The sequence below is a fragment of the Pleurodeles waltl genome, chromosome 5, assembly GCF_031143425.1.
Source record: "Pleurodeles waltl isolate 20211129_DDA chromosome 5, aPleWal1.hap1.20221129, whole genome shotgun sequence".
NCBI lineage: Eukaryota > Metazoa > Chordata > Amphibia > Caudata > Salamandridae > Pleurodeles > Pleurodeles waltl.
The window spans coordinates 707,893,610-707,906,935 of record NC_090444.1 but is presented as its reverse complement, the minus strand read 5'-3'; the positions used below and the strand labels follow the sequence as shown (position 1 = coordinate 707,906,935).

Below are 13,326 nucleotides of genomic sequence, written 5' to 3'. Positions count from 1 at the left end.
ATCAGAAGAAAGAGAGACAACTTCTGGGAAAGCTTTATAGTGGGAATTTGGAGAAGGCAGAAGTCCTACTTATTGAATGCATTGCTTGGGGGACAACCTAGGCCCTGTTCAGCATAGGATGGTGATTGCCAAAGCTGCTGTTAATAATGTGGCAGTCAATAGGGCAACAGAAAAATTATTGGCCCCCAGGAAAGAATGCTATGAATATAGCAAGAGAGTGGGACATTTGCTCGCCCTTCATACTCAGCAGAAGAAACACAGGGAGAGATAATGAAAATTGTAGGTGGGGCTGGACAGTTGGTGACGGACCATGATGCTATCCAAGAGGCCTTTTTGGAATATCATTAGGGATTATACTCCGCGGACAATAGTAGTGCGGATAGTTTAGATCTGGAGGTTGGGAAATACCTACACTCCACTCCCTGTGTCAAGTTTGGGCCCAAGGATAAGCAGCTTCTCGATGCTCCCATAAGTCGTTATAAGGTTTATGTGTCACTCAGAGCGTTATCTCCAGGCATGGCCAGGGCCAGACAAGATCTAGCTGGAGTTTTATATAGTATTCCTTGAGATCTTGGTCAATGTGATGACAGATCTATTCCTTCAGGTGCAAACAGGGAATAACATTCCCGAATCTTAGGCCTTGACAAATATTGTGGTTTTTCTTAAGGGCAAGCCTGCACAAAATCTGGGCTCGTATTGCCCCTTCACTTCTATTAATAGTGATTAAAAAACTGTATGCCAAGGTTTTAGCAGCTATGCAGGGTGGTATAATTGACAAACTGGTCTCTCCGTGGCAACACAAATTTATCCCAACAAGGGGTACTATGGACCATGTCTGTCGAGTAATTACGCTGTTTGACGCGGCCGAGGTCTTAGAAGAACCTATGGCCTTGGTCTTGTTAGATGCCGAAAAAGCTTTTAATTGGGTGGCCTGAAGTGAATTATTGACTCTAATGTAGTGGTTTGGATTTGGGCACTGTTTATTTTTTCAAATCAAGCCTAACAGAACCCTACAGCTCGGCTTCAACTAATGAGGGGAGAAACAGAGCTCATTAAGATTTTGAGAGGAACTTGGCAGGGTTGTCTGTGCTTCCCTTTATTGTTTGTTCTCTATATCGACCTGCTGGTTAGGTGACTGGAAACTAATCCTCTCAATTAGCCCCATGTTTTCTGGCATAAGTACTAAAGTCTTGGCATATCCCGACGATTTGGCAATAGTCACCATGGGTGCAGCTTCTGTCATACAGCAGTTGTAAACAAGGCAGCCACCTTTGGTAGACTCTTCGGTTATTCTCTGAATTCTGGCAAAACGCAGATAGTGTCCAATAGTTTGTTCAGGATGGGCAGGGATTAACAGTGGGAGAAGCAGTTTATCTTCGTATTAATATCACAGCAGCTCTTGATCATTTCATTGAGAGTAATCTCGTCCAGGTAGCAGATTTGAGGAGGATGGATAATCTGCATTTTTCTAATATTGAATGTTGTAATGTTATAAAGATTCTGCTTCTTCCCAAGCTCCTGTACGTGTTCCGGGTGAGCCCTCTTGAGTTTGGGAACCGGTGGTTTAAACCGATGGATTTAGCCTCCAGCTTTATTTGGTCATATACAAAAGCTAGGAGATCTCGGATATCAAGATTCTTCCTAGAGAAAGCGAGGGGGGTGGGCTGTTCCAGCCCCAACTTTAAATGCTATCAATAGGCTATAGCCCTACAATACATAATATCTCTTACTGGCAGATCGAAAGAGCGCCGTCAAAGGGTAGACTTAATCCTCCCCCACTTCCCCAACCCCAATCTACGAACTGCTCATTGGAGAGGATGCCAGGAATGGTTTTTGAACATTTTTGAGCCAAACTGTTTTTAAAAAGGTCAAATCTAAGACTCTGATGACAACATTTAAGGTGTGACGGATCATAAGGAGGAAAATTGGGCTTAGGAAAATCAACTACTATACACCTGTGTGGGGTTACAAAGCTCTTTCTTTTTTAGGTAGAGATCCTTGCTGCCTGGGCTGGTTTTCTCGAGGTTTATGGAAGCTGGGGTACTTTTATGATGGGCTTACTATTCAAACATATGAAGAATTGCACCAGGAGCTTGGCTAACTGTGATTTCTATTGATATTTGCAGACTTCCTTTTAAAAAAGTAAAAAGGGTGGGTGAGTTTTTAAACCAACATTTAATGGAAATTGTAGCTAGGACATCCAGCTGTACAATTAGTGCTATCTGTGAGTGTTTAATTGGTGATCTAAATAGATATGATGTTACATGGCGAAGAAAGCTAGGTGCCTCTGACAGTGACTTTTTTTTGTCCCTTGAATTGAGGTGTACAATACTTCTGTCGGCCGGTCTTCAGGCGCAGCATTTTAAAACTCTCTTCGACTTGCATTATACCCCTGCTAAGATCACCAAGTGGGGAGGGCATGCTGGTAAGGGGTGCCCCAGATGTCAGTCTGGCAGAAGATTTAGTACATATGTTCAGAACTTGCCTCGCTTTAGACCAACTTAAGCGAGAGATTAGAGGTTTTATGAACACAGCTCTCTCTTTAGACATCACATTGACCCCTTAGTTAATGCAGCTTGGGGTGCATGAAGGGGGATGTGCCGGTAGATGGGCAGCTCTTTCTATTTGTTGCTATGGTAGTGGTTCTTATATGCATAGTGACAGCCTTTTAAGCAATGGTTGGATCGTAGTTTGCCCATGTATAATCTCGAGCACAGTCTATAAGCTCAGAAAGGGAATCTGGAAAGGAGGCAGGAGAAATAGATTTGGGGTCCATTGCAAAATTGGATGGAAGCGGAGTCTGTTATTTATATGGTATGAATTGGGTCGATGCTCAATTTTCCCCGACTGTCGTCAATTTAAGATGAAATATGAAATTTGCGTTTAGGAACAGTGATCTCGATTTCTAAGGGGGAAGGGTCTGCTGAGCTCTGAATGGGCATATCTTCAATCTGGGGGGCTGGCCCGGGCCTGATTATTTGGAATGTAATATTAGTCATATAACCAGAGCTATGTTAATTATTTTCTTTGTATCAATTTGTGGCTGTGGTCATTGATTTTTTTCTAGTGTATTTGCTTCTATTTTCTGGCTTAAAAAACCTATGGATTTATATTATATGGGTGATTTCTCCTTATTGTGCAATTAATTATATGAGTAAATTAAATATATATATATATAATAAAAAGGGATGGCAATAACATTCCTGCTACACCAAGCTGAAGCTTTATGGTGTCCATAAGTTAAGCTTCAGCTGGCATTTGTCGACGTTCCCTTACGGAGCTACAACCTCCGCTCTCACCAGTCTCTACGGTTGAGGCATTCCTCTAACCTGGGGGAGTGGGTCACGTTCTTCCGCCTCCATTAAGAGGCACAGCTACTTTGGAATCTTCTCCAGATCTGGTATGGGCAAAGTACTGTGATAACCGGGCCCAACATTTAGCAGATCCGTCTCCCCCTTACCCACCTTAGACCCACACATTTGTGAATTGCAGACTAGCTACTCTGCCCTGCAAGCTCCAGAATGTCAGTAGTCAGGCAAGCATTGGTTTGTGATTGAGTGCACCATATTTATCATCTATTTGTTTGTTTTTATCTCAGCAAAAAAATATTTCTAACAGAAATGCCATACATGAATAGCGGCGACACACAGCCCGACGATATCATAAATCCGAGTGGGCGATTGAATTGTTGTGCATTGAATAAATACATTGATCACTTTTGCCATGGCTAGGTAGCGAATAAGAAAACAGTTGGTAGCGGTATATGATACGTTGTACTTTCTGGTTTTCTGCATGTAGTGTTCATCCAGCAATAGGGTGACCAGATTTTGAGGAGCAAAAACCGGGACAGGTCAGACATAAAAGAAGGACTAAAGCCTTTACTCTTACTTTTATATCTGGCTTGTCCTGTTTTGCGTAGCTTTGTGAATGTGTGCCTATAAATGTGTGTTTTTTTTATATATATATATATATATATATATACACACACACACACACACACACACACACACACACACACACACACTTAAACTTACCAGACTAAATATATAAAATTAGCTATGGCTTGACATCCCACCCTGCACCCCCAACCTGCCCCCACCAACCTCTCTCTGCTCCCCACTCCCTTTCTCTGCTGGGAGCAGACAGTGGACTGTGCTGCCTGACAGTAACAGATAAATTAACTAATTCATACCTTGTATGCCTCTTTAATTTATGCTTCCCTAGATGATTTGGCCTTTGTCCCCAAAACCGGGACATTTATTTAATAAACTGACCTTTGTCCAAAAAATCGAGACATTTATTTAAAATGAAGAGAAGCGTCTGAACACCGGGACAGTCCTCTAATAACCGGGACTGTCCGGCGAAATCTGGGACGTCTGGTCACCCTATTGACCAGCAAGTGTGAAAGCCCTTTCCCCTTGAATATCTTTTGACCTTACTCAAAACACACGTAAACACCCTCAGACATCGGACGAACCGAACGGGGCTGCCACCCAGTGGCCATTTATACTCTATCAAGAAGAAAGCAAACCTTCCCCCTTCCCCCCCCCCATAAAATATTACCTTGGTTTCTAACAGTTTACACGTGAAATAAGATATTGTTTTATAGCCTGGGCTTGTATGTCTTTAGGGAATGTTATTTGGTAGTTAGTATTACGTCAGGCCGCTGGTTTGTTTGTATATTATAAGTAATATACATTTAGATGTTGCACCTAACAGGATGCAATAGACATCCTTAATGTACCGGATTATAGGCGCTTATTATTTTCTTAATGCCATTATTAACTCCAGTCATGAGAAAGTGCACCCTCCGCTGACTTAAGATTCCTGCAGGTTTCAGTCTCTAGTTGGAGCATCACTTTGCAAGAATAACCTGATCCAGCTTATCGGCCCTCTTAGAATAATACAATTTCCTTCCCATGTACCGCCTTCAGTTAAGTACACTTCGAAAACCATCCGACCGCCATTTTTCAAGAGCCTGCCATCTTTGTCCAGTGAGCGACTAACATTCAGTAGTACACATTTCCCGTCAATGTATAGAAAAAGTATTTCATGTTCAAGTAATTTGTGTGACGTCAATCTTCGAAGAAAGAATATTCTGCGTTCCAAAGGTACTTGCGTTATGGGTAACAGAATTCCCAGTAAATGGAAGCCCCAGGCCTTAACGCAACCATGTTAGCCCCTGGAAAGCCACCATTGCCCCACCGCTTCAGTTCTCGCTTCTTAGTTCATCATCCTTGCATAGAATCAGAGGGCTGCACTCATCTTCAGTCGTCAGTGATGCGCACAAAGAAATACATTTTTCTATTTCATATGGTGTGAAAGAGTACTTGGCTACTGTTTGGCGTTTCTTCCTAACCCATATTTCGTGTGTTATTTTTTCTTTTAACAATTCAGCAAATTCTGGCTCACTGCAAGGCCCCCATACTCCCCAGTCCACAGGCAGTAATTCCATGGCCGAAATGCCCGGTGACCTGAAGCCCCCAACCCCAGCGTCCACTCCTCATGGGCACATGCAACCAATGCCAAGCGGAAGGTACGTATTCATTCAGGAATAGGTACATTGCATAAACGCATTACTTGGCACACCAGTGCATTTCTTCAGATAGATCAGTAGCTTGAAAAATCTAGTTTTATTTAATTGTATTTATTGTTGAACATCTGTAAAGATTACTCTGCTGCATGCTTTCCCTGCCCACTGATCACCTCCCAGGGTTACTTCTGTGCTCGTTGGTTGTGAAAACGGAAATGCCTACAAGAGTGTACACACACACTGTATTATGAGGCTTAAGTTTCTACTGCGACAATATCCGCACTGTGCCACAGGCTTACCACTGGAATACAGTTCTATTTTTATTTGAAAGGTTATTGGTTCCCTTGAAAAATTGCAGTCAAGTGAATGGGTTATTCGGTATCTGCTTCAGAAGTTTAGTTTCTGTATTATGAACAGTACAGTTTGAATTGTGTGAATTTCACAGGAGCATATTCAGAGGTACTTCTTTTACTAGGTAAATCTGTAAATTGTGAGTTCGTTTAAATCTAGCAGTTTCATATGATAAAGCATATTACAGTGTACTGAAGTAATTGCCGGCCCAGTCTACTAGACGGATACTAGCTGTCTCTGAAATAGCAAAAGCTGTAGATTTAGAGCCCGTCCACAGTTTCTCATTGGTTAACGTGTTTGTCGCTTTCATTTGCTTGCTTCATAGTAAGCAGCTTGCTTTTCTAAGCAACTCTCTTTTTGCGTTTGTGACTGCCCTGTACTGTGGCCTTTTTAGCACGCTTTTGTTTGCCTTCCTTTGCTAACATTTAAGGGTATGATTTTTCATTAAGCACTCCATGGCAGCGCATGTGTTTTCTTATTCTGTTTTGTATGCTGCTTTCCCTGTCCTCAGCTACTCGCCCTCTCTGCCTTTCCTTAATCTGCCCCCACCCGTTCCATGAGTATGGTTATAACTTGAATGTGTATGGGGATCAAATCCTCTGTGGGCGGGTGGGATGCAACCCCTTTTTTTGGGATTCGGAAGAATCTTCTTTATATTCGATAGGTTTGCAGGGGAAAGTGAAAATCTTGGAACTAAATGTGCACTATAACCTACTAGACTTGGCGTGGGTATCAATATTGATTCTGGTATTGTCTTTTGTGGAACAAAATATATCAGGGGGAGTTTAGGAAAGATCCACAGGCTGAAAGATGTGACTGCTGCAAAAATGTTGAACAATTTGAAAACAAACATTATTTCTTTGAGCTATTTTAGGTTATTAACCCCCCTAAATGTTTTTTTCTGCCCTCTCTGCTCAGAGAACTGTATATAAACCCCTGTAATGGTTTTGAGAATACCACCTGCTTGTGCATGGATCCTGAAAGTGTCTGTGGCGTTGTTATGTTTGCTCCTTATTCCTGAGTTTGGCGCGCAGTTGTAACTACCCGTTCCTTTGTAGGGCCCAAAATTGCGCGAATGTAGGGAAACAAAGTTATTAATGTTTTTCTGTATTTTTCCTTGTTTTGCTGTACACAAATGCAGAACAACTTAGCTTACGTCGTAGACGCTCCAAAAAATGAAAGGTTTAAATTATGTTGTTAGATACGTCTTGCAGTAAATATGAATATAACTGACGTATGTATAAGGTACATTTTTTGGTCGAAGTATGTAGCTTATTTTTCTGATTCACAGCTTTGCCACACTCTATTTTGTCTGTTAGAAACAGTGCGGTCAGTGTTCAAGATCCCTTTTCTGATGCGGGTGACGCGCCATACCAAAAACGGAACTCTATGACCCCAAACACACCCTACCACCAGGGAATGAACATGCCAGACATGATGGGAAGGATGCCCTACGAACCGAATAAGGACCCATTTGCTGGCATGAGAAAAGGTACTTCAGCATGGTCCCTGCCTCTTACCACCACTTTCAAGCCTTCGCCGCCCTACACCAACTCCACAAACCTGAGGTCCCATTACGAAACACTGATGTATGAAGTTTGCTTTGTGAGGTGTAGCCGCCAGAGCAATATCCAAGAGAAGTGCAGATAACATAGCCAGTGCTTTAAAAAGTACAGAAATAAACACAACAAAATAACCCTATAAAAATATACTTGAGTGTTGTGAAAGTGTGATTCCTCTGATTTCTTTTTTTTCTTGACATAGCTTCTTTGCAACACCACCACCTATAACACCTTTGTGCATTCTCGACTTAACAGAACTAGAGGATGCTTCTGCCTCTTAAATATCAGTGTCCATTTTTTCCAGGATGTCATACTTAATTATCCTTTTTTTATTCCTTATTTTTCAGTCTCTGGAAATAGTGAGCCATACATGCCCTCTGGCCAAATGCCCAACAGTGGAATGCAAGATATGTACAACCAGGCTCCACCCACAGCCATGCCAAACATGGCCATGGGTCAGCGGCAACAGTACCCGTACGGCCCTGGCTATGACAGACGGTGAGTAGGTCCCGAGTAGATGTTGGTCAAGTACTGAGGAAAGTCCTCCATAGATCACCCAGAACCCCTCCGCTCCACGCTGTGGACATGTATAGTGTAGTTGAAGTTATAGTTCTGTAAAAAAAAGGCATAAACGTTTATTTTTAGAGATGCATCTTACTATTAAGGGAGCTGCTATACAGAGTATTCAGAATTTTGCAGTTTCACAATTTGTCATGACATTGGTGTTTTTTTTAAATCTTATGATTTTCAACAAAAGCGCCTCCACTATCTTTCAATAAAAACATTGTCTCCTTTTATTGACCCTGTGCTGCCGCTCGGCCAATAAAAGTAGGTTGGGCAATAGCGGTATCTTTTTTTCCTCTCTGCAAGTCTTGTATTGGTTCGCTGGCTGCCCATCTGGGCCACTGTACCTTTGTGACAAGCGCATTGTATGTGCCTGTTGCAGTGTTTTTGGTCTGATCCCACGGAATTTGGCATACCAGACAACCGGCCTGTTTGTGAGACCAAAGATGTTGCTTCCTGAATTTGCAATAGACAAACATGCTTTGCATTATCCTGCCATCTACTGGATGAATCCAGAATAATTTTACATATTTTTTTAAATTAAATTGTCATCTGTTCAGAGGCATAACAAGAACCTCTTATGTTGCACGGATGTTGATTCACCAATAAACCAGAGGTAGCGGAAGTTTCATTAACCCACTTTGACCTTTATAACATCGCATGACTTGAAATAGTCACATAACCTTAACTGGTATGACATTAATTGACATAGTTAAAGTTTACCTATAATTGCATGATTAATGTCACAACACACACAAATGTGTTTTTTATATACCACCTATGTTAGGGTACTGATTTGATCTTTGAATGTGGTGGGCAGAATACTTGCCCAGAATGGTGGCTAGCAGAAGTGAGGGGGGCAAATCTCTTCAGGAAAGGGGATGGGAGAAGGCTGCCCCTCCCCAGTCCCCAGTGGGGTCATACAGTGCTCTGTAAAGCACAACGTGTGCTCTGAAGGGGCGCTCTATTAATTTCATGGTGTTTCAAGCCAATGAAACTTGAAGCTTCTCAGAAGCTGACCTCATTTGTTGAGAGTGTGCTATCAGTGCCACCATATGTCAAAAAACTACCCCCATTGTTCCAGGGACAGTATTTAGTCATGGCTGCCCCCTTATCTCAAAAAGGACATACAGTATGACAGGTTCAGATTTTTGCCATTCATGCTTTGCATATCCCATGGATGATCCTTATGTAAAACAACTGTCTCTCTTGCGTCATAGCGAGAATTTTGCAATGTCATTCTTACTCTGACTCACTCATACTTTCCATTCATTCATACTGTCACTCTATCTTTCTCACTCTCACACACTGACTCAGTCATTCTCACCCATTCGCACTTACTCTCAATCACGTTCACTCTTGCACGCATGTATACCTTCTCCGTCACACTCACTTGCATTGAACCTTACTCTGACTCATTCTCATTTAATCTCATGCACTCTGGCTCCGTCATTCTCACTCACAGTTACACTCACTGTCACGCTCTACCTCTCACTCATACATTTTCATTCTCACCCACTGTTACTCACTTGCAGTCAGTCTTACTCGCACTCACTTATTCTCCCTCACTCATACTCTGACACTTAAGCTAACTCATTCTCACTCACTGCCTCTCACTTGCTCACTACAGACATCACATTGACACATGCTCACAGATACGGATGCTTGCTCACACAAACACACTTTCACCAGCAGTCTCAGCATACATTTACAACTGAAATTAATTCAAGCATTCAATCCATAACTTTGTTTCTATACATCTTAAATACCGCTGAGGGAAGGGGTCATAAAGAAAGCAACAGTGTTGCAAAGAGCAAAACAAGGGTTGCAGGTGTGACCCCCTAAGTGGTGTCTATGTTATGTTGTCAACTGGAAACACACACTATCCCACAACGTACAAGTTGAAGGGAAAACCATAGAGTTTAGGAATTTGGACACCTGTTTAGAAGGTGTATCATTGCATGAGTAATGTATTCAGTCAGTCGATGGCTTTGTTCATAATATAAAATATAAATTCAGACAATAATATTCCTATAAACCACAGCTTTTGTAACCCCTTTCATATTTGTTTGGGGTGTATGCTGCACCTGTGATTCGAGTGCCTCCCTATTAACACCTTAAGAAATTACTAACTCCTGAAGAAGTTGGCCCTAATTAAAAAATAAAATGTCCTTGTGATTAATTGCCATTTGATTTAAGCAGTAATCCCCGTGTTTTGAAATGTTTTTCTAATTTGCTCACGCTGGGGAAAATAACTTTTATTTAAGCCTTAGTCACATCTGATCCAGAGGGGAAAAACTAAGACATGTTCAATATCCAATATTGATCTAATCCACTGGTAAAATGCAGTGCCTCTAAACCGGTTTGTAAAATCGTATATATCCCTTAATACTGCTACTGTGCCCTTTTCTTTATTTATTGTGCACAGTTTTGTATATATTGGTGCTGTTTGTTTGTAGACAGTCAGTGCAGCCAGATACTAGCTGCATGTGGGCCTGAAGAGAAATTTCTCCAGGCTCAGATACTTTGAACTCCTTTGTTATAGATGATTAAGCATTACATCTCTCTGCTCCGGGCATTACCAGCTGTTAATTGCATGTCTGCAGTTGTGTCAGATGAGGGGGAAAGGGAAAGAACCAGCTAGTCACGCTGAGAGTCCGTGTGGGCCCACCCTCTTATGCCACACAGCATAGGCAGACACACGTACACTGCCACTGTCTTCCTCCTATTCCACCTCGCACTGTTACTGACCTTAGCAAAGCAGACACACGGCAGCAATTAGAAGCATTTTAAGCACTGTGACTGGCAGAACAAATCGGTGCCAGAAGCAAACCACTTCAAGCAGACTTTTGCAGCTATTTTTGTTACTGCCATTTATTTAACTTCTGAATAGAATGTTTTCTATCAAAATCTATCATTTTCACACATTTCACACATGCTCCTCTTTATATAAAAGCATAATCTTAAATGACTGCCATGTAACTTTCGACATGTCTTTATTGCCTAATTCATACACCCTTGATTCAAGCAATTTATTATAGGTTACTGTACCAATATTAGCAATAATCTTTGTAAGTGATTATTGTCCTGTCTAAGGCCCTTCAGTTGACACCTGCTGTCTCAATGTGTTATATTATGGTAATTTTAAATCTAAACCCTCTTGGTTTGTCTGAAGACTGGAAATCTTAACTATGATTCAAACTTGGAAACACTTATGTAATCGACCGATGGATCTCCTATCTATGCTCAAATAAGTTATTTGAAAACCATGGAATAAGTTACCGTGACCAAGTGAAACATTCAGACATGACCAGCTTTTTTATGGGTTTGCAGAACGTGATTTGAAATATTTTCTGTGTAGTGGAGCTCAATAAAAGAGTCAATTGTGCTTATACAATGTCTGATTATAATTCTTCCAAAGTGTGTATATAAATAATTGTTTTAATTAAAATTGTGTACTTCTTTTAAAAGTACACCTTGTCAATCAATGGAAAAGGCTTTGCCTTTTGCTTATATAATATTTTCTGTGAAAAACACAACCAAGTCTAGAGTATCTTAATTTCAGCTTTTAGTACGGAAATAAATGTTATATACATACTTGCCATCTTTTTACTGGCATGTGAGTAGGTTACTCAAGTAAGGATCCAGAAATTGCGAAAATAAAAAACAATATTGCAGAGTATGCACATAAGTAACAATGGAGTTTCTATGATAGTATGAAATGTTACTGATGACGTGTGTGATATGTGTAATATATAACAGTTTTCTGATGGCTACTTCTAAGCCCAGATTGTTCGCCTTGTTGAATACACCTAGATTTTTCTCAGTATTGAATCAGCGCACCAGCAGGTGGCATCATGCTGCTCTACATCAACTTTATACTGGCCTGGAAGTGATGCCTGAGACACATATATGGGGCACCGCTCCGCGCTGAAGTCTGTTCCTTTCTTTCTGTGCCTTTGGAGGCAGATCCAGAGCTCGTTCTCTCAACTTTTCTTGTCTTTTCAACAAATGTATTATATTCAAAACTGGTCCTACATAGCCCAAGGAAACATTTCTCCCAAAAAAGACTACAGGATTTTAACTTCCTAGGGCCTGTCACCAGGGAATGTTTGTGACAGATCCCCACCATGGATCTTCGCTTGACTCAAAATACTGCATGAACAGTGCCCTCATGAATCCCAAGTGATTGGAGACCTCTAAGCCAAGCTGTACATCATCTAACACTGTTGAAAGCCTTTTAATGGCTGGTCTCAGTCATAGTCGCATTCTCGTAGCCTTTTCCTCAAAAGGTCCCCAGTCATCAGATAAGTCCAACTCAAAAAAGAAACACAAGGCAAACAATGACTGTTCCTTGTTCTGACATTCTCCTCCAGAGAATTTATAAGAACGTCAAGGTTCCAGTCTCGGTCCTGATCTCCTACAGAGGAACCTGTTCCACAGCTCATGCCAATGTAACCTTAATTCCAGTGTCCATCAGCTACACAGCAACAAGTAGAGGCTTTTTAAGAGGCCATGTTGTGCATCTTCTGCACCTTTCCGGTTCCGTCTGGTGTGCATTGGAGCCCAAGGATCTGAGGAGGCCTTCAGGCAGACTACCATCTTTGGATTTGTCCTTGACACTGTCTGCATCTCCTGATTCAGATGTGGGGGTCGACCACGGCTCAGGGGCCAATGCCCAACCTGACTTCGAATCCAAAGCCTTGAACAGAGGATCATCTGGGTTGAACACTCCCCCTGGCCTTCCTACAAAGGAATAAGCTTCTTTTGCTGTGGTGATCAAATGGGCTGCAGACGTTTTAGACCTGCAACTGCCATTTGTTAAAGTTAAGACTAAAGTCCTGATTGAGATCCTCCAACATGGACAGACTTCTAAAGAACCACTTCTCCCTTTAAGTGAAGTCCTTATGGACACACTAATGGGCCAAACCTTGCTCTTGCCCACCAGTAAATCAACAAGTTGCCAGTAGGCATAGACCTGTCCCTAGTAACCCTCCTTTTCTCATGCAGCTTTCTATGCTTGAAAGCTTGGTGGTCTAGGCATCCATTAGTAGACTGAGCCCTGCTCATTCCTCACTTTGCCTCCAGATAGCAAATCAAAGAGCATGGAGACATTTGAGAAGAGAATGGTGTCCTCAGCCAGCCTTGCTCTTCGCTTGGTAAATGCCAGTGGACTTGAGTAATGACTTAAGCACTATGGGATATGGCCATTGAGTTCTTACTGACAGTCCCAGATAAATAATATGCCAACCATGCACAGATCATCAATTATGGTCAGGACAGTGAAGTACATAATTTGCTTTGGCTGGATGCTAC

General features: G+C 41.7%; 1 protein-coding gene across 4 annotated transcripts in view; it reads left to right on the top strand.

Moving 5' to 3' along the window:
* The window catches only part of ARID1B (AT-rich interaction domain 1B), a 764,650-nt gene that overhangs the window by 701,970 nt on the left and 49,354 nt on the right, over positions 1–13,326 (top strand). For all 4 annotated transcript variants that reach the window (XM_069234667.1, XM_069234666.1, XM_069234669.1 and 1 more), the window contains 3 exons: positions 5,398–5,536; positions 7,204–7,376; positions 7,794–7,944. In XM_069234667.1, the coding sequence (XP_069090768.1) occupies positions 5,398–5,536; positions 7,204–7,376; positions 7,794–7,944 (463 nt within the window). The remainder of the gene's footprint in view (positions 1–5,397; positions 5,537–7,203; positions 7,377–7,793; positions 7,945–13,326) is intronic.